At 36.1% G+C, this 23,601-nt stretch overlaps 2 protein-coding genes across 4 annotated transcripts; both read right to left on the bottom strand.

Annotated features, from left to right (window-relative positions):
* Positions 1-465: 465 nt before the first annotated feature.
* Positions 466-7,516, bottom strand: LOC132617205 (probable helicase MAGATAMA 3). 3 transcript variants are annotated; one of them, XM_060332158.1, is made up of 11 exons: positions 7,267-7,516; positions 6,904-7,039; positions 5,330-5,908; positions 3,738-5,135; positions 3,340-3,664; positions 2,951-3,212; positions 2,608-2,824; positions 1,936-2,297; positions 1,432-1,578; positions 1,173-1,303; positions 466-718 (listed from the first exon to the last, which is right to left on the bottom strand). In XM_060332158.1, exons 2-10 carry the CDS (start codon positions 7,012-7,014, stop codon positions 1,195-1,197), a joined length of 3,510 nt encoding a protein of 1,169 aa, XP_060188141.1. In that variant the 5' UTR covers positions 7,015-7,039; positions 7,267-7,516; the 3' UTR covers positions 466-718; positions 1,173-1,194. The 3 variants fall into 3 exon arrangements, with proteins under 3 accessions (XP_060188141.1, XP_060188140.1, XP_060188142.1); XM_060332157.1 differs by having other exon boundaries at positions 6,904-7,019; XM_060332159.1 differs by lacking the exon at positions 466-718 and having other exon boundaries at positions 1,168-1,303; positions 1,422-1,578; positions 6,904-7,019.
* A 12,660-nt stretch (positions 7,517-20,176) lies between these two features.
* On the bottom strand, positions 20,177-21,279 carry LOC132618148 (uncharacterized). The gene has a single exon (XM_060333211.1). It carries the CDS (start codon positions 21,277-21,279, stop codon positions 20,506-20,508), a length of 774 nt encoding a protein of 257 aa, XP_060189194.1. The 3' UTR covers positions 20,177-20,505.
* Positions 21,280-23,601: the final 2,322 nt, after the last annotated feature.

The following is a 23,601-nucleotide window of genomic DNA, read 5'->3' as shown; positions in this document are numbered from 1 at the left end:
TATATTTTTCAAACATTATGTATCGTGACTATACTTCAAAACTGGTCTGTATCAGTTTTTTTTTCTTGCAGAAGAGTTTTCTTTCCTGTGCTTCTTTGTCTCTTTATCCTTTACTTATCTCTTTTTTCTTTTTATTTCCTTTCAATCCAAAGAAAAAAAAAAACTCCCTATCCCTTCATTTATCTTTTTTTTTTCTGGACTAATTATCCAATTCAACTGTACTTTTTCCTTCCAAATTTAGAAGTTCTTATTACATACATGTTTTATTATTATTATTTATACCATTTTTAAAAAGTTTGTACTGATTAATAGTTGCACGTGTCCAAGGACTAGTGATATTAAAAAGTCATTACATTATCAGTACATAGAACTTAAAATTCATTGTGACAATTGTGGGAGCATGTTCTGATGTATGAATCTATACACTGAGGTACACAGAATATAAGGAAAACATGGAGATCAGAATGAAGGCACAATCAAACAATCCATATATTAAGATCTTCGAATTGTATCATATGTTTAAGGACTTGCTACATTTAAAAGGGACGACATCCATTTTGCAAGCCATGTAAATTAACCATTGCAATATTTCAACTGAATAACTTCAACAATATTGTACTAACTATTAATTACAGTTCTCTTGGACCACCAGAGTTGCAGTATTAACATCATGAAGGCAATGATTAATACCAAGAATCCTAGCTTCTCAAGCAACAAACTGCCAAAAAAAAAAAAAAAAAGTACTAAACATTAAGAAATGTGTTGTTTTAAGATCTGATGAAGATCAGTGTGGACTTAAATGAATTACCTAAATAAATTGAGAAAAGTGATACATAGTGTATATTCCTCCTGATCCAATTTATGCGACATAGTTTGAATTGACACAGAGTATAAGAAAGAAACGAGGACTTCCGAAACTTGTAATCTTAAACATATGATAGCATTTGTGTGACTATAAAAACTTCTCGTGTAAAGGCAAAATGGAAAGTATAAAATTAATTGTCTCCAAAGATAGAAAATGTGTACGTACTTTTTGGAATGAACTAATAAGAAAATGTTGTCACATAAAATTGAACAGACGGAGTAACAGATATGCCCAGCACTTTTAGTGCCATTGTAATAGATATGCCAGTATTTTTAGTGCCACTGTAATATATATGCCAGTATTTTACCTTTGTTATGCAATAAGGCCTCCTATTTGGACTTGTTGCGCATATATCGTTCCATAAAATCATCAGCAAGTTGATTTGGTTTCACTTCGCGAAACAATTGTCCTTTCTTCATCTTGGACTTCTGAAAATTACTGGTATAACAATGAGTAGAGTTAGTGACTAAGATTGATCTAACACCATAAAAAGAGTATTTACCAAAAAACAAGTATATCAGAGTTCAGTTTAACTTTTTCATGTGGTATTTGCAACCTGTACTCACTTGGAACTTCTTGAAGATCCCGCTTTATCCCTCAAGCTCATCCCTCCCAATTGACGTGCCAAGTTGTCTTCTCGGTCACCATGAGCCGAGCTGGTTCTCGAGACAGCATTTCCTTCAATTGGCCAAGTCATTGGAAATACAAAGTTCCTACAGAAAATGAAGACTTGTGTAGTCAGCATTTCAATAATCCTAAAATATCTACAACTTATATGCAGAGACGACTAGACATAAATTTAGATTAGAAAAATAACTAATACAAGTTCATGGAGTACTTCCACTATTATTAGGAAGACGACAGATTTAACTTATATGCACTGACAGTAAAAAGAATTTTCACAGCCTACCTTAGATTACTACTAACTAGTTCCACTTTTGTTATGGTAAAGTTACTTGTCGTTATTTTTTAGGTGACCTGAATTCTTTTACACTATCAGTGTACAAAATCTAAATAAACGACAAGACAGCAATTAAGATGATCAGAGAAAAAAAAAAGAAATTATGTACCTTTCCACACGTTTGTATTTGCAACGATTCATCATATCCACTGTATATTTACCAAAGTGGATGTCAAGGGCCTTTACCAACTTTGGTATATGACGTCCTTGTAAAATATCCCATATCTTTAATACTTGAACATACGTCGAGTTCTGCTGCTGAATATCTGTAGTCCAAATCAGTTTTAGGTGCTTGACCCCATACACCTCCAACAGTACAGAAGAATTCCCGCCCTTGTTGCTGAATGTGCTGTTTTTTTCCGACTTACGCCAACCACTTGAAAGTTTCACCAAAAGGGAAACCACTTCTTTAGCGATCTCCACATCCTTTATTATAGCGATGGACTTTGAGAAATCCTCACTAAATATAACCTGTTAGGTTGTACGAGCAAAGATCCTGTTATGTCTCAATTTGAACAAAATATTAAGATTAAAAAGGTTACAAAACACTAACACCTTTAATATTTTTGCTTACTTTACAAGCAAATTCCAAATTTAAGAAACAAAAGCTAAGATTGGAAAACTACTTCTTGAACATGAATTGCCCAACAGTTGTTTGTATAGGCATACGGGGTAATGGGGTTAAGTAAGGTCTTTAAAATTGTCTAACGCACTCAATTGACCCAAAGAAAGTGTGAAACAGAACGTATATATTCATCATAGGCCAAATGAAGCAGCATACCTTCCACTTGGCTGTTTGGAATATAGAGGAGTCCGTTCTGAGTAACATTTCTAGCTGGCCAAGTTCAATGGTCGCATTCAAAATTGCTTGATTCAATCGCTTGTCTTCAGTAACATCAAAGTAACAGCCACGAGCCTTGGCATCAATGACTAAATTCTTCCATATGGAACCACTATTAACCAAAGTTGTGCCATTTCCTACTATCCAAAGGCAGTATCTGCATAAGCAAATGAAATAATTAAGAACATGTTCATCAATTATCTTCTTGTTGAAAGAGGAAAATATATAATCTTTGATATTCAAACATTTTGAATTGTAGTAATGTTGACCACCAAATTAGTACCTTGCTCGTGTCAGTGCTACGTTTGCTCTCTGAAGATTAGAGAGGAAACCAACTGATCCACGGAGATTACAACGAACAGTAGAGATAATTATCACATCCTCTTCACCACCTTGAAAACCATCAACGGAGCGTACATTCACCGAGAAGTCGCTCTTAACATCTGTGCTATATGTCTTGCCAAGAATTTGTTGAATAGCATAAACTTGAGCCTTGTAAGGAGATATACAGCCAACACGGACTTTTTGTTTTGAAGAGACAAATTCTGTAGGTAAGCTGATATTATCAGGTCTGCCAACACATTTGACATGCAAACGAAGATACAATAGAGAAAACTAGAAAAAAAATTATCTTAAGCAGAAAATTAAGTCCTGGAAAGATAAGAATGTTACCTTTGTGAAGGTTGGCAAGTATCTCAGCTACAACGAAAGCTTCTGCCTTATTTCTCGTGCTGTGTTTGTCATCAACCTCTTCATTTCCACTACTTACGTTAATGAATGAATAGGAGCCAAACATACTTCCTTTAAGAAATCTCTTCTCATATTTTTCTCCTTTCACATTAGGACCATCCTTAATTTTCTTCTGATAGAACTCTCTATTCGGGAACATACTTATTTTCGGATGCATCCTATATTGAACATTAAGAAGGTGCTTCTTGTGTCCTAAAATTACTAGCCTTTCAAATAAGCTCCTGCCGAACTCTGTCTTCTCACAGATCTGTATATAAAAGAGCAATAATTTTAAAAACAAGTAATTTTAAAAACAAGCTGTAAAGAGATTAACTAATAACCTTGCTCTGAACCATTGCAGGCAATTGTTTCTCATCTCCGATGAGTATAGCATGGCGGAGACCAGGGAGTTGTAACGGAATAGTGGATTCACATTCTTTCAGCTGAGCGGCTTCATCAATTACCACCATCTCCATTGGCGTCATTCCTTCTGTGTGCAATTTCGTGGAGCTAGAAGCCGTGCAGAAAATCAAGCAAGCACCTTTCAGACAAAAACTTCGGATTTGGTAGTCCTCGATGAAATTGGGAAGAGAGATACTTTCGTTAAGAAATTTCAATACTTTTATGCATTCTGTTTTCATTGCACGAATATTAAAAAGTCTTGTCTTATTCCTTGTATCAAATCCCGGTAGAATTTCTCTTGATCCTTCAGATGGTTCCACAGTAGCAGACAATTTTCCAAGCGTTTGAAGCATCTCAAGTAGTCTGATCATTTCCTTTGCTACTTCCAGTGAAATGAAAGAAGTAGGTAGATGTGTGTACAAGCTCGTTAGGCAAAATTTTAACTGGTTGTGGATCCATTTGAATCTTTTGTTAACAAACTCCTCAAATGTCCACACAATGGTTTCTTTGTTGCTCGCCTCCCCTTCGTTCTTGACCTTGTTCGCTTCGTTAGCTGCTTTCAAGTTGTTCCTCTTTTGAGAATTTTGTTTACCGTTCTTCTTGTTCTCTTTTAAGGTGTCAAGGACAAATTTCTTCCACAACTTACTCTTTCTATTTTTTTCAAGTCCTTGATCGTTGATCTTTCCATCTTTTTGGCCCAAAGTAGATTCTCGACAAGTAACACTTGCTTTTTCTTCCTCTTCCTCATCATCTATATCCTCATTATCATCACTGTCATGGTCCTTATCCTTTTGCTTTTCTAAGTACTTACGATATTGCTCTTCGGGATCCTCAAGCAAACATATCATAGACTGTATACCAATTCTCCAACCATTATACGGAGACAAGCAGCTAACAAGAGCAGCAACACGGTTGTTAAGAAATACATCGAACAGATCTTCATGATCATCGATCTTCATTCTTTCCCCATTACCAAATAAGACGATGTCTCCTAAACCATATGTATCATATTGTAGAAAACGTTGTACATTCTGCATCAGCCTCTTTGTAACTCCTAACACAGCAATGTTCGTGGGTGCACAGGTCAAAGTTCTGCATTTCATCTTTAACAGGACATAAAGTAAAGAGGCAACTGTTTTGGTCTTCCCGGTTCCGGGAGGACCCCAAATTAGCTTTACCATATTCCGGTGAGCACATTCTCTTGTAGCAATACAACTTACAACAGCCTTTTGTTGAGCATCGTCTAGCTCAAAGGACCGAGCGATGGCTCTTGAATATGATATAGCAGCATTAGTTTTAGGTTCTCTAACGGAGCAAAGGGAGCAGTCAACTTCACCCTGCAAACAATTGAAATTTACTAAACCTCAATAAATGTAAACCAGAAGCTAGATTAACTGTTTGATTTCACGTATCGTCACTATAGCAGTAAAGTAAAAAAAAGTACTTTTTTGTCACACTATACTCAACATAGTAAAGTCAAACTATTTATTGTCACATTAAAGTTCAAGAAGGAAAGAAGAAATATACTTACAATATCGGGATCACTTTTCAACACAGTCTTAATGATCTCCAAGTTTGCATTTTCAAGGTCTGAATGCAACGCTTTCCATATTCGAATATTCGTTGTTAAATTAGAAAGATACACAATAAAAAGCTTGTCCCCATGTTCACCCTTTGCCCTATCCGGTTTCTGAAACGGAATAAGCTGTGAAGATAGGATAGGTATCCTGTCTGAACCTTCATTTTTCATCCCTTGAACAATAGCAATGAGATAAGATCTCTTAGGCCTGTTCAAATCCTCAATTCTTCTTGGTCTCACATCTGTTAGTGCGATCAGATCACCAACCTCTGGCTCGTATTTCGATTCATTCTTCGTTTCACTTTCCTCTCCTTCTCCCTCTTTAGTTCTTTTCAACAAAATATTATAATATAAACCTTTAGGAGGCTTAAAGTCTTTTGATATTTTAACATCAAGAACCTCGAGTGCAGGGGCTCGCGAAACTATGGACAAATTTGAGAGCAAATCAGCATGTGTTTCTTCAACAAGTGGAGTAATGAATGACTTCAGGTAATGATCAACCGACGTGAATGTCTCTAGAATTTCTTGAACCTATAACAGACAAAGAACAGGAGTTAGGATTAGTAACTTGGCCAATCACACACAAAGGGACAAGAAAATACAAAATGTTTCAAGAAGGAAATAGAAGAATAAAATAGAAATATTCAGTAACATAAACACAAGCGGAAAATAGAGCTGCATCTTGATTTTGTTAATACAAATTTGAGACTCTCCAATGTGCATGGTTGTACACCAACTTCACTCTTAGCCAATAAAATTAACTCCAAGATATTGTGGAAACTTTAGAGTTGCTGTGAATCATAGTCCTTCCAAACTTATTCATGGAAACCCCTAAGTAACTATTCGCGATGACTTTAGTGGCAACTGCTGATAGATCTCCACAAATACTTTTTCAGACAAACTCTGTTTCTTAACAGAAATAAGAGAAATTTAGGACTCCACATTTATGGCAACCTATACTTAGTCGCCGCTAAAATGTTACTTTATGTGTCAACTACAAGTCTACAAGGATCACCATTAATACAATCACTTCCTATAGTGACCTAAACAAAGTGTCATGTAAACTATTAGTACTACTTTTTACGGCAATTAGATGTCACAAAAAAAAAAAAAAAAAAAAAAAACTTATTTCTTGTAATGATTCTACACAAGGTATGATTGTGCAATAAACAATTGGAAGTTGGAAAGGATCATCCTGTCCAAGCATCGAAACCCCTTCCGTATTGTGGATGTGAATGTCAATTTCAGTTTCAAAAATTAAGAAAATCCCATATGTGATCAATAACAACTATATAAGTGCGCGGATTTTGCCAACACTACTTGGTTGGGTTACTAGAAAACTACTTCTAGACATGCATATGCAGTGGCAAATCCAGCTACGGATTCGCAGTTCAGTCCAATATTAAATAAGATGGAATCAGATATACATTTCAGAACTCAATCTCTCAACTTAGAACAAACAATGTCTAAATTGTGAATCCGGCATGTGAGCATATGAACACGAAAAAATTAAGATTATTTCAAACCTTGTCTTTGTAAAGATCTTTGTTCAACACATCCTTTAAAGACCAAGAAAACACCAAATCCACTAAGCCAGGAACTGTTTTCTCTGTTTTCTTCTTTGTAGTATTTGCCATCTTCCCTAGTAATCAAAATTAAAATCTTTAAAAAAATAAATAAAAAAAAAATCATTAATCATCATCATGCAAGAACAAATAGAAGGAGAAATGAAAACTTTACCTTTGTCTTTATTCTTCTGGGATATATTATGAGTTTTTAATTACTTTATATTATACTATGTAATATATTAGTCATCAAAGAAAAAATAAACAATATCATCCTCAGCATCAAAATGCAAGAACAAATAAAAGGAAAATTCAAGACTATACCTTTGTCTCTCTACTTCTCGGATTATGAGCTAAGAATTTATGCAACTAATATTCTCTACAGCTGCATTCACCAAAAATGATGAAAGTTATAAGCAAGAGTTTGGAAAAACACTAGGAACTTTAACGTAACAAATTAAAGCTCCAATGAAATTGCAGATAGCTTTCTTAGACAAAGAATTTATTTCGTACAATCATAGGATAAAAAAGAGAAAAAGTGTGGAATAAAGATGATATGTAGACCCCTATAAGGTTGACGAAGAGTCAGCGACTTAAATATAGAATTAAAAAAACAGAGAAGCTTACCCAAGGCTTAAGGAAAGCTATACAGTATATACTAAGGACCCGTTTGGCCATGAGAAGTATTAACTTTTTTTCGAATTTTTGACTTTTTTCAATTTATGATGTTTGGCTATAAAAATTCCAAATCTGTTATAAACTGCTTGCACATATTGTCCGCTTTGGCGCACCTCACGGCTTTAAAACGTGTATACGAAGGAGGAGGGCCACCAGGCACCATAGCTCACTTGTATAAACTGTCCGCTTTGGAGACTTCAGGCTCCTCACTGTTTATAACACTTGCATACGCGTTTGAAAAACCGTGAGGGGCCAGAAGTTCCCAAAGCGGACAGTTTATACAAGTGAGCTATGGTGCCTGGTGGCCCTCCTCCTTCGTATACGCGTTATAAAACCGTGAGGAGCCTGAAGTCTCCAAAGCGGACAGTCTCTACAGGTTGGCTTCCCATGGGTGGCCCATGCTGGTCCCTACCTGCTAGACGCGCATAAAACCGTGAGGAGCCTGAAGTCTCCAAAGCGGACAGTCTCTACAGGTTGGCTTCCCATGGGTGGCCCATGCAGGTCGCGAACCTGCCAGACGCGTTTTAAAGCCGTGAGGTGCGCCAAAGCGGACAATATCTACAAGCTGTTTATAACACGTAGTGTTATAAATATCCAACTAGTGGATATCCATTAATTTGGGAATATCCCAAAATATCCCAAATATCCCAAATATCCAAAAATATCCCAAAATATCTCCTTTGTATGTTGCTCCTATAAATAGGATGCACAGATGCAATGTTGAAAGAGCAGAAGTAAGATAATCTGATATCTCTCTACATATTTCTTCTGTGTATTTACTTCATAGTTTTATTTTATAACACGTTATCAGCACGAGACTCTGTCATCTCGAGCAAATACTTTACAAGCCTCGAAGGTATTGATTTCTTTGTTTTCCATTACTAATGGCAAATCTTTCTAGACGTGAATTTGTAGCCTTAGATATATCCGGCAATAGCTATATGTCTTGGATTCTTGATGCCGAGATTCACCTTAATGCGATGGGTCTGGAAGACACCATCAAAGATAAAAATGAGGCATCAAACCAAAACTGTGCTAAGGCAATGATATTCCTCCGCCATCATCTTGATGAGAATTTAAAAATGGAATATCTCACGGTTAAAGATCCTCTTACGTTGTGGAATGATCTGAAAGATAGATATGATCACCTGAAGATAGTTATACTTCCACAAGCACGTTTTGATTGGCTCCATTTAAGGTTCCAAGATTTTAAATCTGTTAAGGCATACAATTCTACTATGTTTAAAATTATTTCTCAATTGAAATTATGTGGTAAAAATATTACTGATCTTGATATGCTGGAGAAAACATTCTCCACTTTTCCTGCCTCGAGTATGCTCCTGCAGCAGCAATACCGAGAGATGAAGTTAAAAAAATATTCTGATCTAATCTCACATCTTCTAGTGGCTGAACAACATAATGAATTACTGATGAAAAATCATGAAAGCCGACCCACTGGTACTGCCCCATTCCCTGAAGTGAATGAGGCAAATTTTCGCCATTCTAGGCGTGGAAGAGGTCGTGGCCCCAATCGTGGTCATGGTCGTGGTCGAGGAAGGAATTTTAATCATGATTCTCGTTTTGCACCATATAATACCCTTCACCACCAGCAGTGTAAAAGGAAGGATGAAAAACCTGAAGTTGTGCAAAAGAAAAATTCATAAAATAATTGCTTCCGATGTGGAGGAAAAGGGCACTGGTCACGTACCTGTCGTACGCCAAAGCACCTTGTTGAGCTATATCAAGCCTCCCTCAAAAAGGCAGAAAAGGATGCCGAAACAAATTTTATTTGTGAAGATAATGTTGAGCCCATGCATCTAGATGTGGCAGATTTCTTTGAACTCCCTGAAGGAAAAATAGATCATCTAATCGGTGATGGATCTGTATTAACTTAGATATTTCATATATGTCGTTTGTATTAGCTATTGTGGTTATGTTTCCATATATATGTAATAAAGTGTGTGTAATACTTTGTCTAATCAAAATATCTACTTCGATGTTTACTTTCCCTATTCTTTCGTTTTGAAGAATATATGGAAAATCCTCAAATATTATTTGGATCAATGACCAATCATGAAGATATTTGTGTGATTGATAGTGGAACAACGCATGCTATATTCAAAGATGATAAATACTTTTCTCACTTGCGTAGAAAAAGGGGAAATATTAATACAATTTCTGGCAATTCGAAATTAATTGAAGGCTCCGGAAGAGCTACTATATTTCTACCTAAGGGGACGAAACTTGTTATAGAAGATGCATTATTCTCTTCTAGATCCCCAAGAAACTTGTTGAGTTTCAAAGATATCCGCCGTAATGGGTATCACGTTGAGACATTAAATGAAACAAATGATGAATATCTTATCATTACAAAGAATATCTCCGGCCAGAAATTTGTTTTGGAGAAATTACCAACTTTGTCTTCTGGCCTATACTATGCAGAAATTAGTACAATGGAAGCACACTCAATCGTAAACCAGAAGTTTAACGATTCAGGAACTTTTGTGCTTTGGCATGACCGAATGGGTCATCCTGGATCAATAATGATGAGACGAATTATTGAAAATTCAAAAGGGCATCCACTTAAGAACCTGAAGATTCTTGAAAGTAGTGAATTTTCATGTGTCGCTTGTCATCAGGGCAAATTGATAACCAGGCCATCACCAATGAAAGTTGACATTGAATCCCCTGCTTTTCTAGATCGTATACATGGGGATATATGTGGACCTATTCATCCATCTTGTGGGTCATTCAGATATTTTATGGTTCTAATAGATGCGTATTCGAGATGGTCTCATGTGTGCCTCATATCGTCTCGCAACCTGGCGTTTGCGAAATTATTGGCACAAATAATACGCTTAAGGGCACACTTCCCAGATTATCCTATAAAGGCTATACGTCTTGATAATGCTGGAGAATTTACATCCCAAGCTTTTGATGATTATTGTTTATCAGTTGGGATAAAGGTTGAACATCCTGTAGCACATGTTCATACCCAAAATGGCCTTGCTGAATCATTTATTAAGCGTGTGCAATTGATAGCAAGACCATTACTTATGAAAACACGGTTGCCTACAACCGTCTGGGGTCATGCTATTTTACATGCAGCATCTCTTGTTCGTCTTAGACCGACTCATTATAATAAATACTCCCCGTCACAATTAGTATTTGGTCATGAACCAAATATTGCTCATCTCCGAATCTTTGGCTGTGCTGTATATGTGCCTGTAACACCACCACAGCGTACTAAGATGGGCCCCCAAAGAAGGTTAGGAATATATATTGGGTTTGAATCACCCTCCATTATTCGCTATCTTGAGCCATTGACGGGAGATTTATTCACTGCCCGATTTGCAGATTGTCGATTTGATGAAACAAATTTTCCACAATTAGGGGGAGAGAGAAAAGAAATCAAAAGAGAAATTGAGTGGAGAGTTCCATCACTATCTCATTTTGATCCACGTACCCCTATATGTGAGCAGGAGATCCAGAAGATCATCCACTCACAGAAAATAGCAAATCAAATGCCAGACGGATTTACTGATTTGAAAAGAATAACTAAGTCGCATATCCCTGCAGAGAATGTGCCTATTCGAATTGATGTTCCAAAGGGACAATCTACTAGTGTCATAGCCTCTGAATCTCATCCACGCCTGAAGCGTGGTAGGCCATTGGGCTCCAAGGATAAAAATCCAAGAAAAAGAAATACAAACAAAGATCAGAATGACACTATGCAAGGATCTCATGAAGAGATTCAAGATCTGATTAATTCTGATATTCCTGAAGAAATCAGCAAACCCGAGACTTCAGTGAGTGAAGAACTATATCGTTCGAAAATTGTGGTGAATAGTGTTTTTGCATATACTGTTGCACTAAATATTATAAAAGGCAGTGAGGAGTGAGGATCAGGAACCTCAATCTGTCGGAGAATGTCGACGAAGATATGATTGGCCAAAATGGCAAGAAGCAATTCAATCAGAATTGAATTCACTTGCTAAACGTGAGGTTTTTGGACCTGTAGTCCAAACGCCTAATGGTGTAAAACCAGTTGGTCACAAATGGGTCTTTGTACGGAAGAGAAATGAGAGAAATGAAATTGTGCGATACAAAGCACGCCTTGTTGCACAAGGATTCTCTCAAAGACCCGGCGTCGACTATGAAGAAACATATTCACCAGTTATGGATGCTATAACATTTCGATACCTCATGGGTTTAGCTGTCTATGAAACCCTTGAAATACATCTTATGGATGTGGTTACAGCTTATCTTTATGGTTCACTTGATAATGAAATTTATATGAAAATTCCTGAAGGATATAAAATGCCTGAAGCATTTGGTTTAAAGTCTCGGGAAATGTATTCAATCAGATTACAAAGATCATTATATGGTTTAAAACAATCAGGGCGTATGTGGTATAATCGCCTAAGTGAGTACTTGATAAATGAAGGATATATAAATGATGTCATTTGTCCATGTGTTTTTATTAAGAAAACAAAATCAGGGTTCATAATACTTGCTGTTTATGTTGATGACATAAACCTCATTGGAACTCCAGAAGAGCTCCAAAAGGCGATTGAATATTTGAAGAAAGAATTTGAGATGAAAGATCTCGGAAAGACAAAACTCTGTCTTGGTCTGCAAATTGAACATTTCGCAAAAGGGATCTTTATCCATCAATCTGCCTATACTGAGAAAGTTTTAAATCGGTTTTACATGGACAATTCGCATCCTTTAAGTACTCCTATGGTTGTTCGCTCACTTGAAGTGAGCAAAGATCCGTTCCGACCTCAGGAAGAAAACGAAGAGCTACTTGGTCCTGAAGTACCATATCTTAGTGCAATAGGTGCACTTATGTATCTTGCTAATGCTACAAGACCTGACATAGCATTTTCTGTTAATTTGCTAGCAAGATATAGCTCTTCTCCTACACGGAGGCATTGGAACGGGATTAAGCATATATTCCGATATCTGAAGGGAACTAGCGATATGGGTCTGTTTTATACTAACAAAGGTAGTACAGATCTTGTTGGTTATGCATATGCAGGTTATTTATCTGATCCACATAAAGCTCGATCTCAAACGGGCTATCTGTTTACATGCGGAGGTACTGCTATATCATGGCGATCGACCAAGCAGTCCATTGTTGCTACTTCTTCAAATCATGCTAAAATAATCGCTATTCATGAAGCAAGTAGAGAATGTGTGTGGTTGAGATCAGTGATACATTTCATCAGGGAAAGATGTGGCTTGAAGTGTGATACAAAAATACCCACAGTATTATATGAAGATAATGCTGCATGCATAGCTCAATTAAAAGGAGGTTTCATAAAAGGAGATAAAACAAAGCACATTTCACCAAAGTTATTTTTCACACATGATCTCCAGAAGAATGGTGATATTGATGTGCAACAAATCCGTTCAAGTGACAATCTTGCAGATTTGTTCACTAAATCTTTGCCAACTTCAACTCTTGAGAAGATGATATTCAAGATTGGAATGCGAAGACTCCGACATCTGAATCTTGGTCTTCGTCAGGGGGAGTGAAATACGCGTTGTACTTTTTTTTTCCTTAACCAAGTTTTGTCCCATTGGGTTTTCTTGGTAAGGTTTTTAATGAGGCAGCTCTCAAAGCGTATTTCTAGATATGTGCACTCTTTTTCCTTCATTAGGACTTTTTCCCACAAGGTTTTTTTTTAATAAGGTTTTAACGAGGTACATCATCTATTAATGGACATCCAAGGGGGAGTGTTATAAATATCCAACTAGTGGATATCCATTAATTTGGAAATATCCCAAAATATCCCAAATATCCCAAATATCCAAAAATATCCCAAAATATCTCCTTTGTATGTTGCTCCTATAAATAGGATGCACAGATGCAATGTTGAAAGAGCAGAAGTAAGATAATCTGATATCTCTCTACATATTCTCTCTCTACATATTTCTTCTGTGTATTTACTTCATAGTTTTATTTTATAACAAAATCCTTATTTTTCACTTTTTTCATTTTCTGTTTTGGATCATTACTTTTATTTTTCTGTTTTCAATTTTGCCCTAAAAGTTTTTATGTTGCTCAATTTTTACCTCAAAAGTTCATACAACATTTTTCACTTGTCAGAGGCAACTTATATTGCTCAGTTGCTCTCCACTTCAACAACATTCAACATCAAGTGATAATAAACCTCTAAAAGAAAAGAAACATGTGAGTGTAACAAAATATGTCCTCCCAATTGCAGCCTTTTAATGAAAATAAACCATCAATTTTGAGCACTCCATAAGCTGATCTCGTGTATAATTGCTATATTTCTCGCATTGGTTATGTTTATTAATTGTTTTGGGTGGTTTTACTAGTTTTTAAAAATTAGGGGTATAAATCATATTTCATATTTTTTAGAAAAAGTACATTTCAACGACCAAATATTACTTTCAAAAACTATGGCCAAACACAGCTTCAACTTCAAAAATAGTGAATTTTTTGTTGGTTTCTATGGCCAAACGCCTGCTAATATATTCCATATATATTGGTGTCCTTATCAGTGTTTTATACTGTAGCAAAAGTAGAAAAGATTCCAAAGGCTGAAATGAAGGAAGAGGAAGATGTTGAGAAGTTATAAGGAAGACTTAGAAATTAGAATCGAAGTTAGGCCAAATAAAAGGGGAAGAGTATATAATTGTGCAATTTATACAAGGTGTTTAAATTGTGCAAAACAATTTACACAATCAATTCACTTAAAAAATGATCATAAGTAATTATTCTACATGTAATAACTATTGTTTGGTACTCCTAGAATAAACCATTGAGTAACTTGTTATAATTAGCAGGTTATCACAATGATTATGCAAATATATTTTACATTGTTACACTATTCGTATATATAATTTATAAAAATATTTAACTCGTATACACTAAACAATATTATACTTAACATGTTTCAACAAATAAAGTAAGGTCACCATATTAAGACTTGTTAAGAAAATTTAACCTATAGGCAGTGGTGGAGCCAGGATTTTAACAAAGAAGGTTAAAAAATATAAGGAAGCAGACAAACGAAGAAGCCAAGAGAGTTCAACGTGTAATATATACATAAAAAATAATTTTCACATTGTATATAATAGTGTAATTTTTCATTGAAGGGGGTTTGGATGAACCCCTTGGCCCTTACCGGCTTCGGCCCTACCTATAGGTAATTGTACTTGGTTGGATAAATTAGTTATATATGAAAGAATTTAACTTGTACACACACTAATTGATATTTACTTACATGTTACAATAAAATAAGTAAAGTTACCATATTATTTTTGGTAAATCAAAGTTACCATATTAAAACTCGTAAATGTTAAGAATATACTCTCTTCGTTTCAAATTATTTGTCGTTTTAGAAGTTTAAGGCACAATTGATTATTTTTGGTAAATACTTGCCCACACCGAGTGTTTACACCAAACCATTGCAATTTATCATGGTTAAGAGATTTAATGAAGTGCATATAGGCATTAATTAATCATGGTTAATTGATAGTTATATACATTCAAACACGTGTCATACATTCATTGGTTTGGTGTAAACACCGGTGCAGGTAAGTTTTTACCATTATTTTTTCCCCAATTTACCCTTTGTAGAATTTTATCATTAATGAAAATGACACATAAATAGAGTAATAGAGTAAACATTTAATGGATGGAGATTATAACTTAAGCATAAATAAGAGTAAAGTTAGTCAAATACTCTTTTAATTAATATTTTTTAAAGGGCGTGTAAAATAAAAAAGCCACGGATAATTTGAGATAATTCGAGAAGGAGGAGTATTAGTTTAACCTATAGTAAATTTACTTGGTAGCATTAAGTAGCTATAGACTTTTCTCATAACCAAAAAGAAAGAAATTAAATACGCACGTATGAAAACAGGAATAAATTTTGTCAACAACAGTGCAGTGAAGCAATGATAAAAGTGAAGTCATGTATGGGAAATGTACAAATTAACAACTCCGTGAAAGTTATTTTTTGAGGGGTCGTTCGTTTCCTTCGATGGGAATTAATAGCTTGTTTGGTCCATTTTTTTTTTTCTAAAAGTACTTATTTTTTTAAAAAGTGCTTATTTTAAAAAAAGTAATGTGTTTGGTTAAACTTTTGTGAGAAAATAAGTGCTTTTAAGAAGTAGTAGAAGCAGTTTTTCAGAAGTTAAAAAAAATAGTTTTTGTCTAAAAACACTTTTTTAAAAAGTACTTTTGAGAAAAATACACATAGAAGCACTTTTTAAAAGCTTGGTCAAACACTAATTGCTGCTCAAAAGTACTTTTTAAATTAATTGGTCAATAACAAACTACTTTTAGTGAAATATTTTTTTTAAAAAATATTTTTTTAAAAAATACTTTTTAAAATAAACTATTTTTAAAAACTTGTGCAAACAGGCTATAAGGAGATTTCAAATTTTGCCATCACTTTTAATTTCCTCGATGGGTTCTAGCTACGTATTCTTTTCTTATTTGCCATAATTTAGACAAGTGAACTTTGTCATAATGACAAATTAAATAAAGCTACTGTACTAACTACCTTTTCTGTGCCGACGTCTATTCCTCTCTCTCTATGAGTAATAAAATATGCTTTAAATCACAGACTAAATTAGTGTTTTAAAAGAGTTATAGGATTCGCTCTGGAGCGGGGTACTGGCAAAACGTGTGGGATTTACGTATGGGGTTTAGTTTCTGTGAGGCTTACGCCCTAAGAGCCTGACTGTACGTCCTAAATAAGCCTAACGCTCAACACTCGGGGCTCACCTAATAGTTCATACACAAATTATATGTTAAATTTCTTAATTAAAATCGTTTACCCTCATAATTCTTTAACAAATGAATGATATTTAATAGTTTTTTATCTATAAAAATAAAAAGATTGGATGTAACTCAAATAACAAATCGTAATATTATATATTTACTATTTAAGAATATCTTGAGAATGAATATCACTTAATATTTCTTTTAGTTAAATTCGTTAGTTAAGGAGCTTTCAAATTTTTCCCATCACTTTTAATTTCCTCGATGGGTTCTAGCTACGTATTCTTTTCTTATTTGCCATAACTTAGACAAGTGAACTTTGTCATAATGACAAATTAAATAAAGCTACTGTACTAATTACCTTTTCTGTGCCGACGTCTATTCCTCTCTCTCTATGTGTAATAAAATATGCTTTAAATCACAGACTAAATTAGTGTTTTAAAAGAGTTTTAGAATTCGCTCTGGAGCGGGGTACTGACAAAACGTGTAGAGTTCACGTGTGGGGTTTAATTCCTGTGAGGCTTACGTCCTAAGAGCCTGACTGTACGTCCTAAATAAGCCTAACGCTCAACGCTCGGGGCTCACCTAATAGTTCATACACAAATTGTATGTTAAATTTCTTAATTAAAATCGTTAACCCTCATAATTCTTTAACAAATGAATGATATTTGATAGTTTTTCATCTATAAAAATAAGAAGATTGGATGTAACTCAAATAACAAGTCGTAGTATTGCATATTTACTATTTGAGAATATCCTGAGAGTGATTATCACTTAATATTTATTTTAGTTAAATTCCTTAGTTAAAATCGTTAAGCCTCATAATTCTTTAACATGAATGATACTTGATATTTTTTCATCTAAAAAATAAGAAGATTGGATGTAACTCAAATAACAAGTCGTAGTATTGCATATTTACTATTTAACAACATCGTGAGGGTGAATATCACTTAATATTTCTTTTAAAAATACATAGCCGAATTATACATTTTCACTTGTTATTGGTCTTTTGTCCTATGTATCAAGAATTATCATATTTTATTATTTCGTTATTTGAAAGTAATTTTATGTTTATTCATGAAGGAGTTACGTTTTAATTATAATACTGATAAAGTTTATTGATAATACTGATAAAGTTTATTTGCTTATAGGGAGATAAAAATATTTATTGTAATTATATTATTTTATGAAATACTAAAAATTAAATACTCATGGGGCTTACGCCCCGTGCCTCGGGGCTTAGGCCTCGCCGAGGGATATGTAAAATGCCCGGCCCTTTAAAATATTGGACTAAACCACATTATTATTTGTAACTAACCACGTTATATTTCCTCTATTTTAATTTACGTGGCATAATTTACATTATATTTCCTGTATTTCAATTTATGTGGCATAATTTGAACTGATACGGATTTTAAGAACAAAATAAGAGCTTTTGAAACTTGTAGTGTCACGCGCGGGATATTATCACAAAATTGAATGAAAAGAAATGTAACAATCTGACCTTTAATTTTGCACAAGTATGATTTGAATTGTATAGTGAAACTTTGAATAAGTCGGTATAACTATTTGGAACTTGTTGGATGGTCGGGATTGAAACTCAAAGACTTGGGTGTGTTTCCGCACATGTTGAACCATGTAGAAATTAAACATTTTTTGCTGGTGACTGGTGCATCACAATTGTGTAGGGTAATTGAAGGGTTGACTGGTCAAGGGGATTTTGCTCTCTGCAATCACGAACGCAAGAGTCAACTAGTTGTCTCAGTACGAACGCGTGGAATTGAGTCGGGAACACAAAGACGGTTGGGCGTTGACCAACTATTAACTATATTCTGGGAACATGAGGAGTTAATGAGCCGATCGCATATGGTCTGACAGTGTTGTACTTCGTCATCACGAGGGACTCTTTATCGCGATCGCGATGAAGGAACAAATCGAGGGCATTTTTGGAAACGAGGAGCCGTGGGGGTGATCCAAGATATGAGTTTCGACTTGAATCATCAGGGTAATGATTCTCTATCCCCCTAGGATGATTATATTTGATTTTGGTGAAACTTTAACCTTGAAGCCATGTGATTGGAATACCTAAATTAAGAAATTTTGACCTAGTTTCTTAATTAGGCATTTGAGAATTTAACTTAGCAATTAAAGTCAAAATCAAAACTTGATTATTGGAATGAAATCATTACCTTACCTGATAGGTATCCCGTCCATGTAATTTGTTTCGAAATTTGACCGGGTGGATCACATTGGTTGCTTTAAAAGCTTGATATGATGAAACTAATGACATTTCATCATGATTTATAACTGAATAGTAAAATTGAACATGCATACCAGATGCATTGATTAAAAAGCATGTTATGATCTGTACTGTTTCTATACACGTTGGAAGGCATAACATGTCTTCATGTTCTCAATTGATATTATTGTGATTGCACTCTTGTCTTTTGTGCTATGACTTATGAGTTGGGATGGTACCAGTACCTTACAAGCTGTGGTTGCCGGGTACCTAATTCACGCACAGTCCAAGTAGCCATCACAGTGGACCGTCTAGTGTTACGCACACTTGGGTTATTTATGGGATGAGGTTGAGTATGAATGGACTATTGAAACACATAGTTCAACGAAGGTAAGATTGCGCCTTATGGATAGTATGTTGCAATGCATAGGTGTCACTGTGATGTTGTATTGAGCTGATTCTCACAATTCAGTTATTCTTAGATGCTTCTTGACAGTATTATTGGGTTTAGGTGTATTTAGACTTTTAATATTCTCTATCTTTCCGCTTTATGATGAAATTTCATATCTAAGCTAAGGATTATTCGAATTAAGCTAAAAGAGAAGCGAATCTAGAATTTCTAGAACATGGGTTCACCACTTAAAAAAGAAGGAGAAAATGTATTAAGTGGAATTGATCCCAAGACCTCTTAGTAAGAATCACAAACCTTCAACCAAGTGCAATATTTAGCATTCTTGTAGCATGTGTTCCAACAAAGAAGATTATACCAATTTTAGAAAATATATACATAAAATTAGTTGTTTTATGAAAGAAATCATGGGTTCACGTGCCCTAAAATTTGTACACAAATTCGCCCCTGTCAATATGGATAGAAGTGGTCCAATTTTTAGAACACGAGGACATTTACCAAAAGATAACAGAGGGCAAAAGTGTTCTATTTCTAATAATTGAAGGGTAACTTTGAACCTTTCCGAAAAATAAAATCCTCGCAAGTTCTGTTTACAATCTCAAAATGAACACAAGGAAAGAAAATCACGGGTTGTTGCTAGGGGTGTTCATGGGTCGGTTTTGAGTTAAAACCAAAACCAAACCAATCGAGTTGGTTTTTAAAATTATTAAAATCAAATAAAACCAAATATAATACACATCCGTCAGTTTGGGTCAGTTTTTGGATTTTTAAGAAAATTAACGGTATTTCTCTCTTTCATGTTTTTTTCCTACAATTTAGGGGAGAATTTTCTATCATTTTCAAACTTATAATCCGTTATTACCTTTTTATTGTGATAGCTATAGTTTCTTGCATTATGGAGAAAATGTCTTAAGATTTATGATTTTAATTAAGTGAATAAAGTTTATAAGAAATACAAAAAATAAATCTAGGTAAATCTCATATAGTTGTTTCTTTGAATAAATGAGTTTGAATTCATATGGATTTCTTTTTTAAAATCGGCTTAAGGTATAAAGTTCATTAGCTTATTAGAGATAAATAAAATTTTGCTTAAAAAGTATATAAATTATTTAAAAGTATTTATAAAAATTAATATATTGTATACAACAACAACAACAACAACAACAACCCAGTGAAATCCCACAACGTGGGGTCTGGGGAGGGTAGAGTGTACGCAGACCTTACTCCTACCAAGGTAGGATGGCTGTTTCCGAGAGACCCTCGACTCAATAAAAACATAAAAAGAGGTCAGATACGGCTAAGAGATTCAAAGCGATATGGAAATGAAGTAACGCAAGCGACACAGATAACATAGAATAATCAAAGCATAGGAAATAACAGATAATAGCATAATAGCATAAATTAGAGCACAAGAAATTATACTACGATAATGCGACTATTAATAAGGCAGGGTAATAAGACTATCTACTAGCCTTCTACCCTAATACGGGTCCTCCAAACCCTCCTATCTAAGGTCATGTCCTCGGTAAGCTGTAACTGCGCCATGTCGTGTCTAATTACCTCTCCCCAATACTTCTTTGGCCTACCCCTACCTCGTCTGAAACCATCCATGGCCAACCTCTCACACCTCCGCACTGGGGCATCCGTGTCTCTCCTCTTCACATGTCCAAACCATCTCAATCTCGCTTCTCGCATCTTGTCTTCCACCGAGGCCACTCCCACCTTGTCCCGAATATCCTCATTCCTAATCCTGTCACTCCTGGTGTGGCCACACATCCATCTCAACATTCTCATCTCAGCAACTTTCATCTTTTGAACGTGAGAAACCTTAACTGGCCAACACTCCGCCCCATACAACATAGTCGGTCTAACCACCACTTTGTAGAACTTTCCCTTAAGTTGTGGTGGCACCTTCTTGTCACATAGCACTCCGGAAGCAAGCCTCCATTTCATCCACCCTGCCCCAATACGATGTGTGACATCATCGTCAATCTCCCCGCTGCCTTGCATAATAGACCCAAGATACTTGAAACTACTTTTCTTCTGGATGACTTGGGTACCAAGCCTCACTTCCAAGCCGGCCTCCTGAGGTGCTTCACTAAACTTACACTCTAAGTACTCTGTCTTGGTCCTATTCAGCTTAAACCCTTTAGACTCCAGAGTTTGTCTCCAATCCTCCAGCTTAGCGTTAACTCCGCTACGAGTCTCATCGATCAGGACTATGTCATCCGCGAAAAGCATACACCATGGCACCTCACCTTGAATTTACCGCGTCAATCCATCCATCACCAAGGCAAATAAGAACGGACTAAGAGCTGATCCTTGATGCAACCCCATCACAACTGGAAAGTGCTCTGAGTCTCCTCCTACTGTCCTTACCCTGGTTTTGGCTCCCTCATACATGTCCTTGATCACCCTAATGTACGCCACAGGTACACCTTTAGCCTCCAAGCATCTCCATAGGATTTCTCTTGGGACTTTGTCGTAAGCCTTTTCTAGGTCAATGAATACCATGTGTAAGTCCCTTTTCCTCTCCCTATACTGCTCCACCAGTCTCCTCACAAGATGGATGGCTTCTGTAGTTGAGCGTCCCGGCATGAATCCGAACTGATTCTCTGAAATAGACACGCCTTTCCTCACCCTCATCTCCACCACCCTTTCCCACACTTTCATAGTATGGCTTAGTAGCTTGATACCTCTATAGTTGTTGCAACTCTGGATATCTCCCTTGTTCTTGTATAGAGGGACCATTACACTCGACCTCCATTCTTCAGGCATCATTGCCGTCTTAAAGATGACATTAAACAACCTAGTCAGCCACTCCAAACCTGTCGGGCCCGCACTCTTCCAAAATTCCCCAGGAATCTCGTCAGGTCCGGTCGCTCTTCCCCTGCGCATCCTACGAACAGCACCCTTAACCTCCTCAACCTTAATACTCCTGCAATACCCAAAATCTTGACGCCTTCCAGTATGTTCTAGATCTCCCAACACAATGTCTCTGTCCCCTTCTTCATTTAAGAGTTTGGAGAAGTATGACTGCCATCTCCGTCTAATGAGAGTCTCCTCTACCAATACTTTGCCATGCTCGTCCTTGATGCACTTCACTTGAACCACATCACGTGCCTTTCTCTCCCTTGCCTTGGCTAGCTTGAACAATTTTTGATCCCCTCCTTTCTCTTCTAGTTCAGCATAAAGGCGTTCAAAAGCTGCCGTTTTTGCCGTCGAAACCGCCAACTTCGCCTCCTTCCTCGCCATCTTATAAAGTTCCCTATTCGTCCACTGCTCCACCTCATCCTTGCTTTCTATCAACTTCGCATACGCCACCTTCTTTGCTTCCACCTTCCCTTGAACTTCTCCATTCCACCACCAGTCCCCTCGATGCTGGTCACGACTACCTGTCGAGACCCCCAACACTTCCCTTGCTACCGCCCTAATGCAACTAGCCGTCCTATCCCACATACTTGTCGCATCCCCACTGCTATCCCAGGCGCCCATAACCTTCAATTTCTCTCCCATCTCCACGGCACTAGTCGTGGTCAAACTCCCCCATCTGATCCTAGGTCGGTCATCCACGACCCTCTTCTTCCTCGGCATCTTGATCCCTAGATCCATCACCAAGAGCTTATGTCGGGTTGTAAGATAGTCGCTCGGAATGACCTTACAGTCTTTGCACAGACCTTTATCGTCCTTCCTAAGGAGTAAAAAGTCAATTTGGGTCTTAGCCACTGAACTACGGAAGGTTACCAAGTGCTCCTCCTTCTTTGGGAAACTCGAATTGGCTATCACCAACCCGAAAGCTCTTGCAAAATCCAAAAGTGAGACTCCTCCTCCATTCCTGTCCCCGAAGCCAAAGCCGAAGCCAAAGACTCGAATTAATATATTGTATATATAATTATAAAAATTATGTATAAAATTTATCGGTTCGGTTCGGTTTTTTCTTCGGATTGCTTTTAGTAAAACCAAAACCAAATCAAATATCGTTTTTACGAATTTAAAACCAAACCAAACCAAAGTAAATATCGGTTCATTTAATTAATCGGTTTGATTTTGATTTTCGGTTTGGATCGATTTTTAACCAAACCGCGAACACCAGTGGCGGAGCCACACTATGCCGAGGGTATTCATCCAAACACCCTCGGCAGAAAAAAATACTATTTTTACAAAGTTAAAATTATTTTTTATGTATATATAGTAGACGTTGAACCCCCTTAAGAATCTTTGTATATTTACTTTTTTATATTTTGAACCCCTTCAGCGAAAATCCTGGTTCCGCCATTGACGAACACCCCTAGCTGTGGCCATGAAGGGGACAAAAGAAACACCTAATAATTATGTTTGGAGCAGCATATACAAGATTTGAACCAACACAAATTTATGTAAACTTACATTTTTAGCCATTATTAAGAAGATACAAAGGGAAAGATAACGCACGCATGCCAGAATGCAAGGATTATCACTGAACTTTATCTTATTATTTTATTTGTGTACTTGTCCGCGCTTCGCGTGATTATAAAAAGAATTAAAACAAAGTTAAAACTAATGTGATTACTTTTATAAAAGAAA

The sequence above is a fragment of the Lycium barbarum genome, chromosome 11 (assembly GCF_019175385.1).
Source record: "Lycium barbarum isolate Lr01 chromosome 11, ASM1917538v2, whole genome shotgun sequence".
Lineage (NCBI taxonomy): Eukaryota > Viridiplantae > Streptophyta > Magnoliopsida > Solanales > Solanaceae > Lycium > Lycium barbarum.
This window is presented reverse-complemented; position numbering and strand designations above follow the sequence as displayed.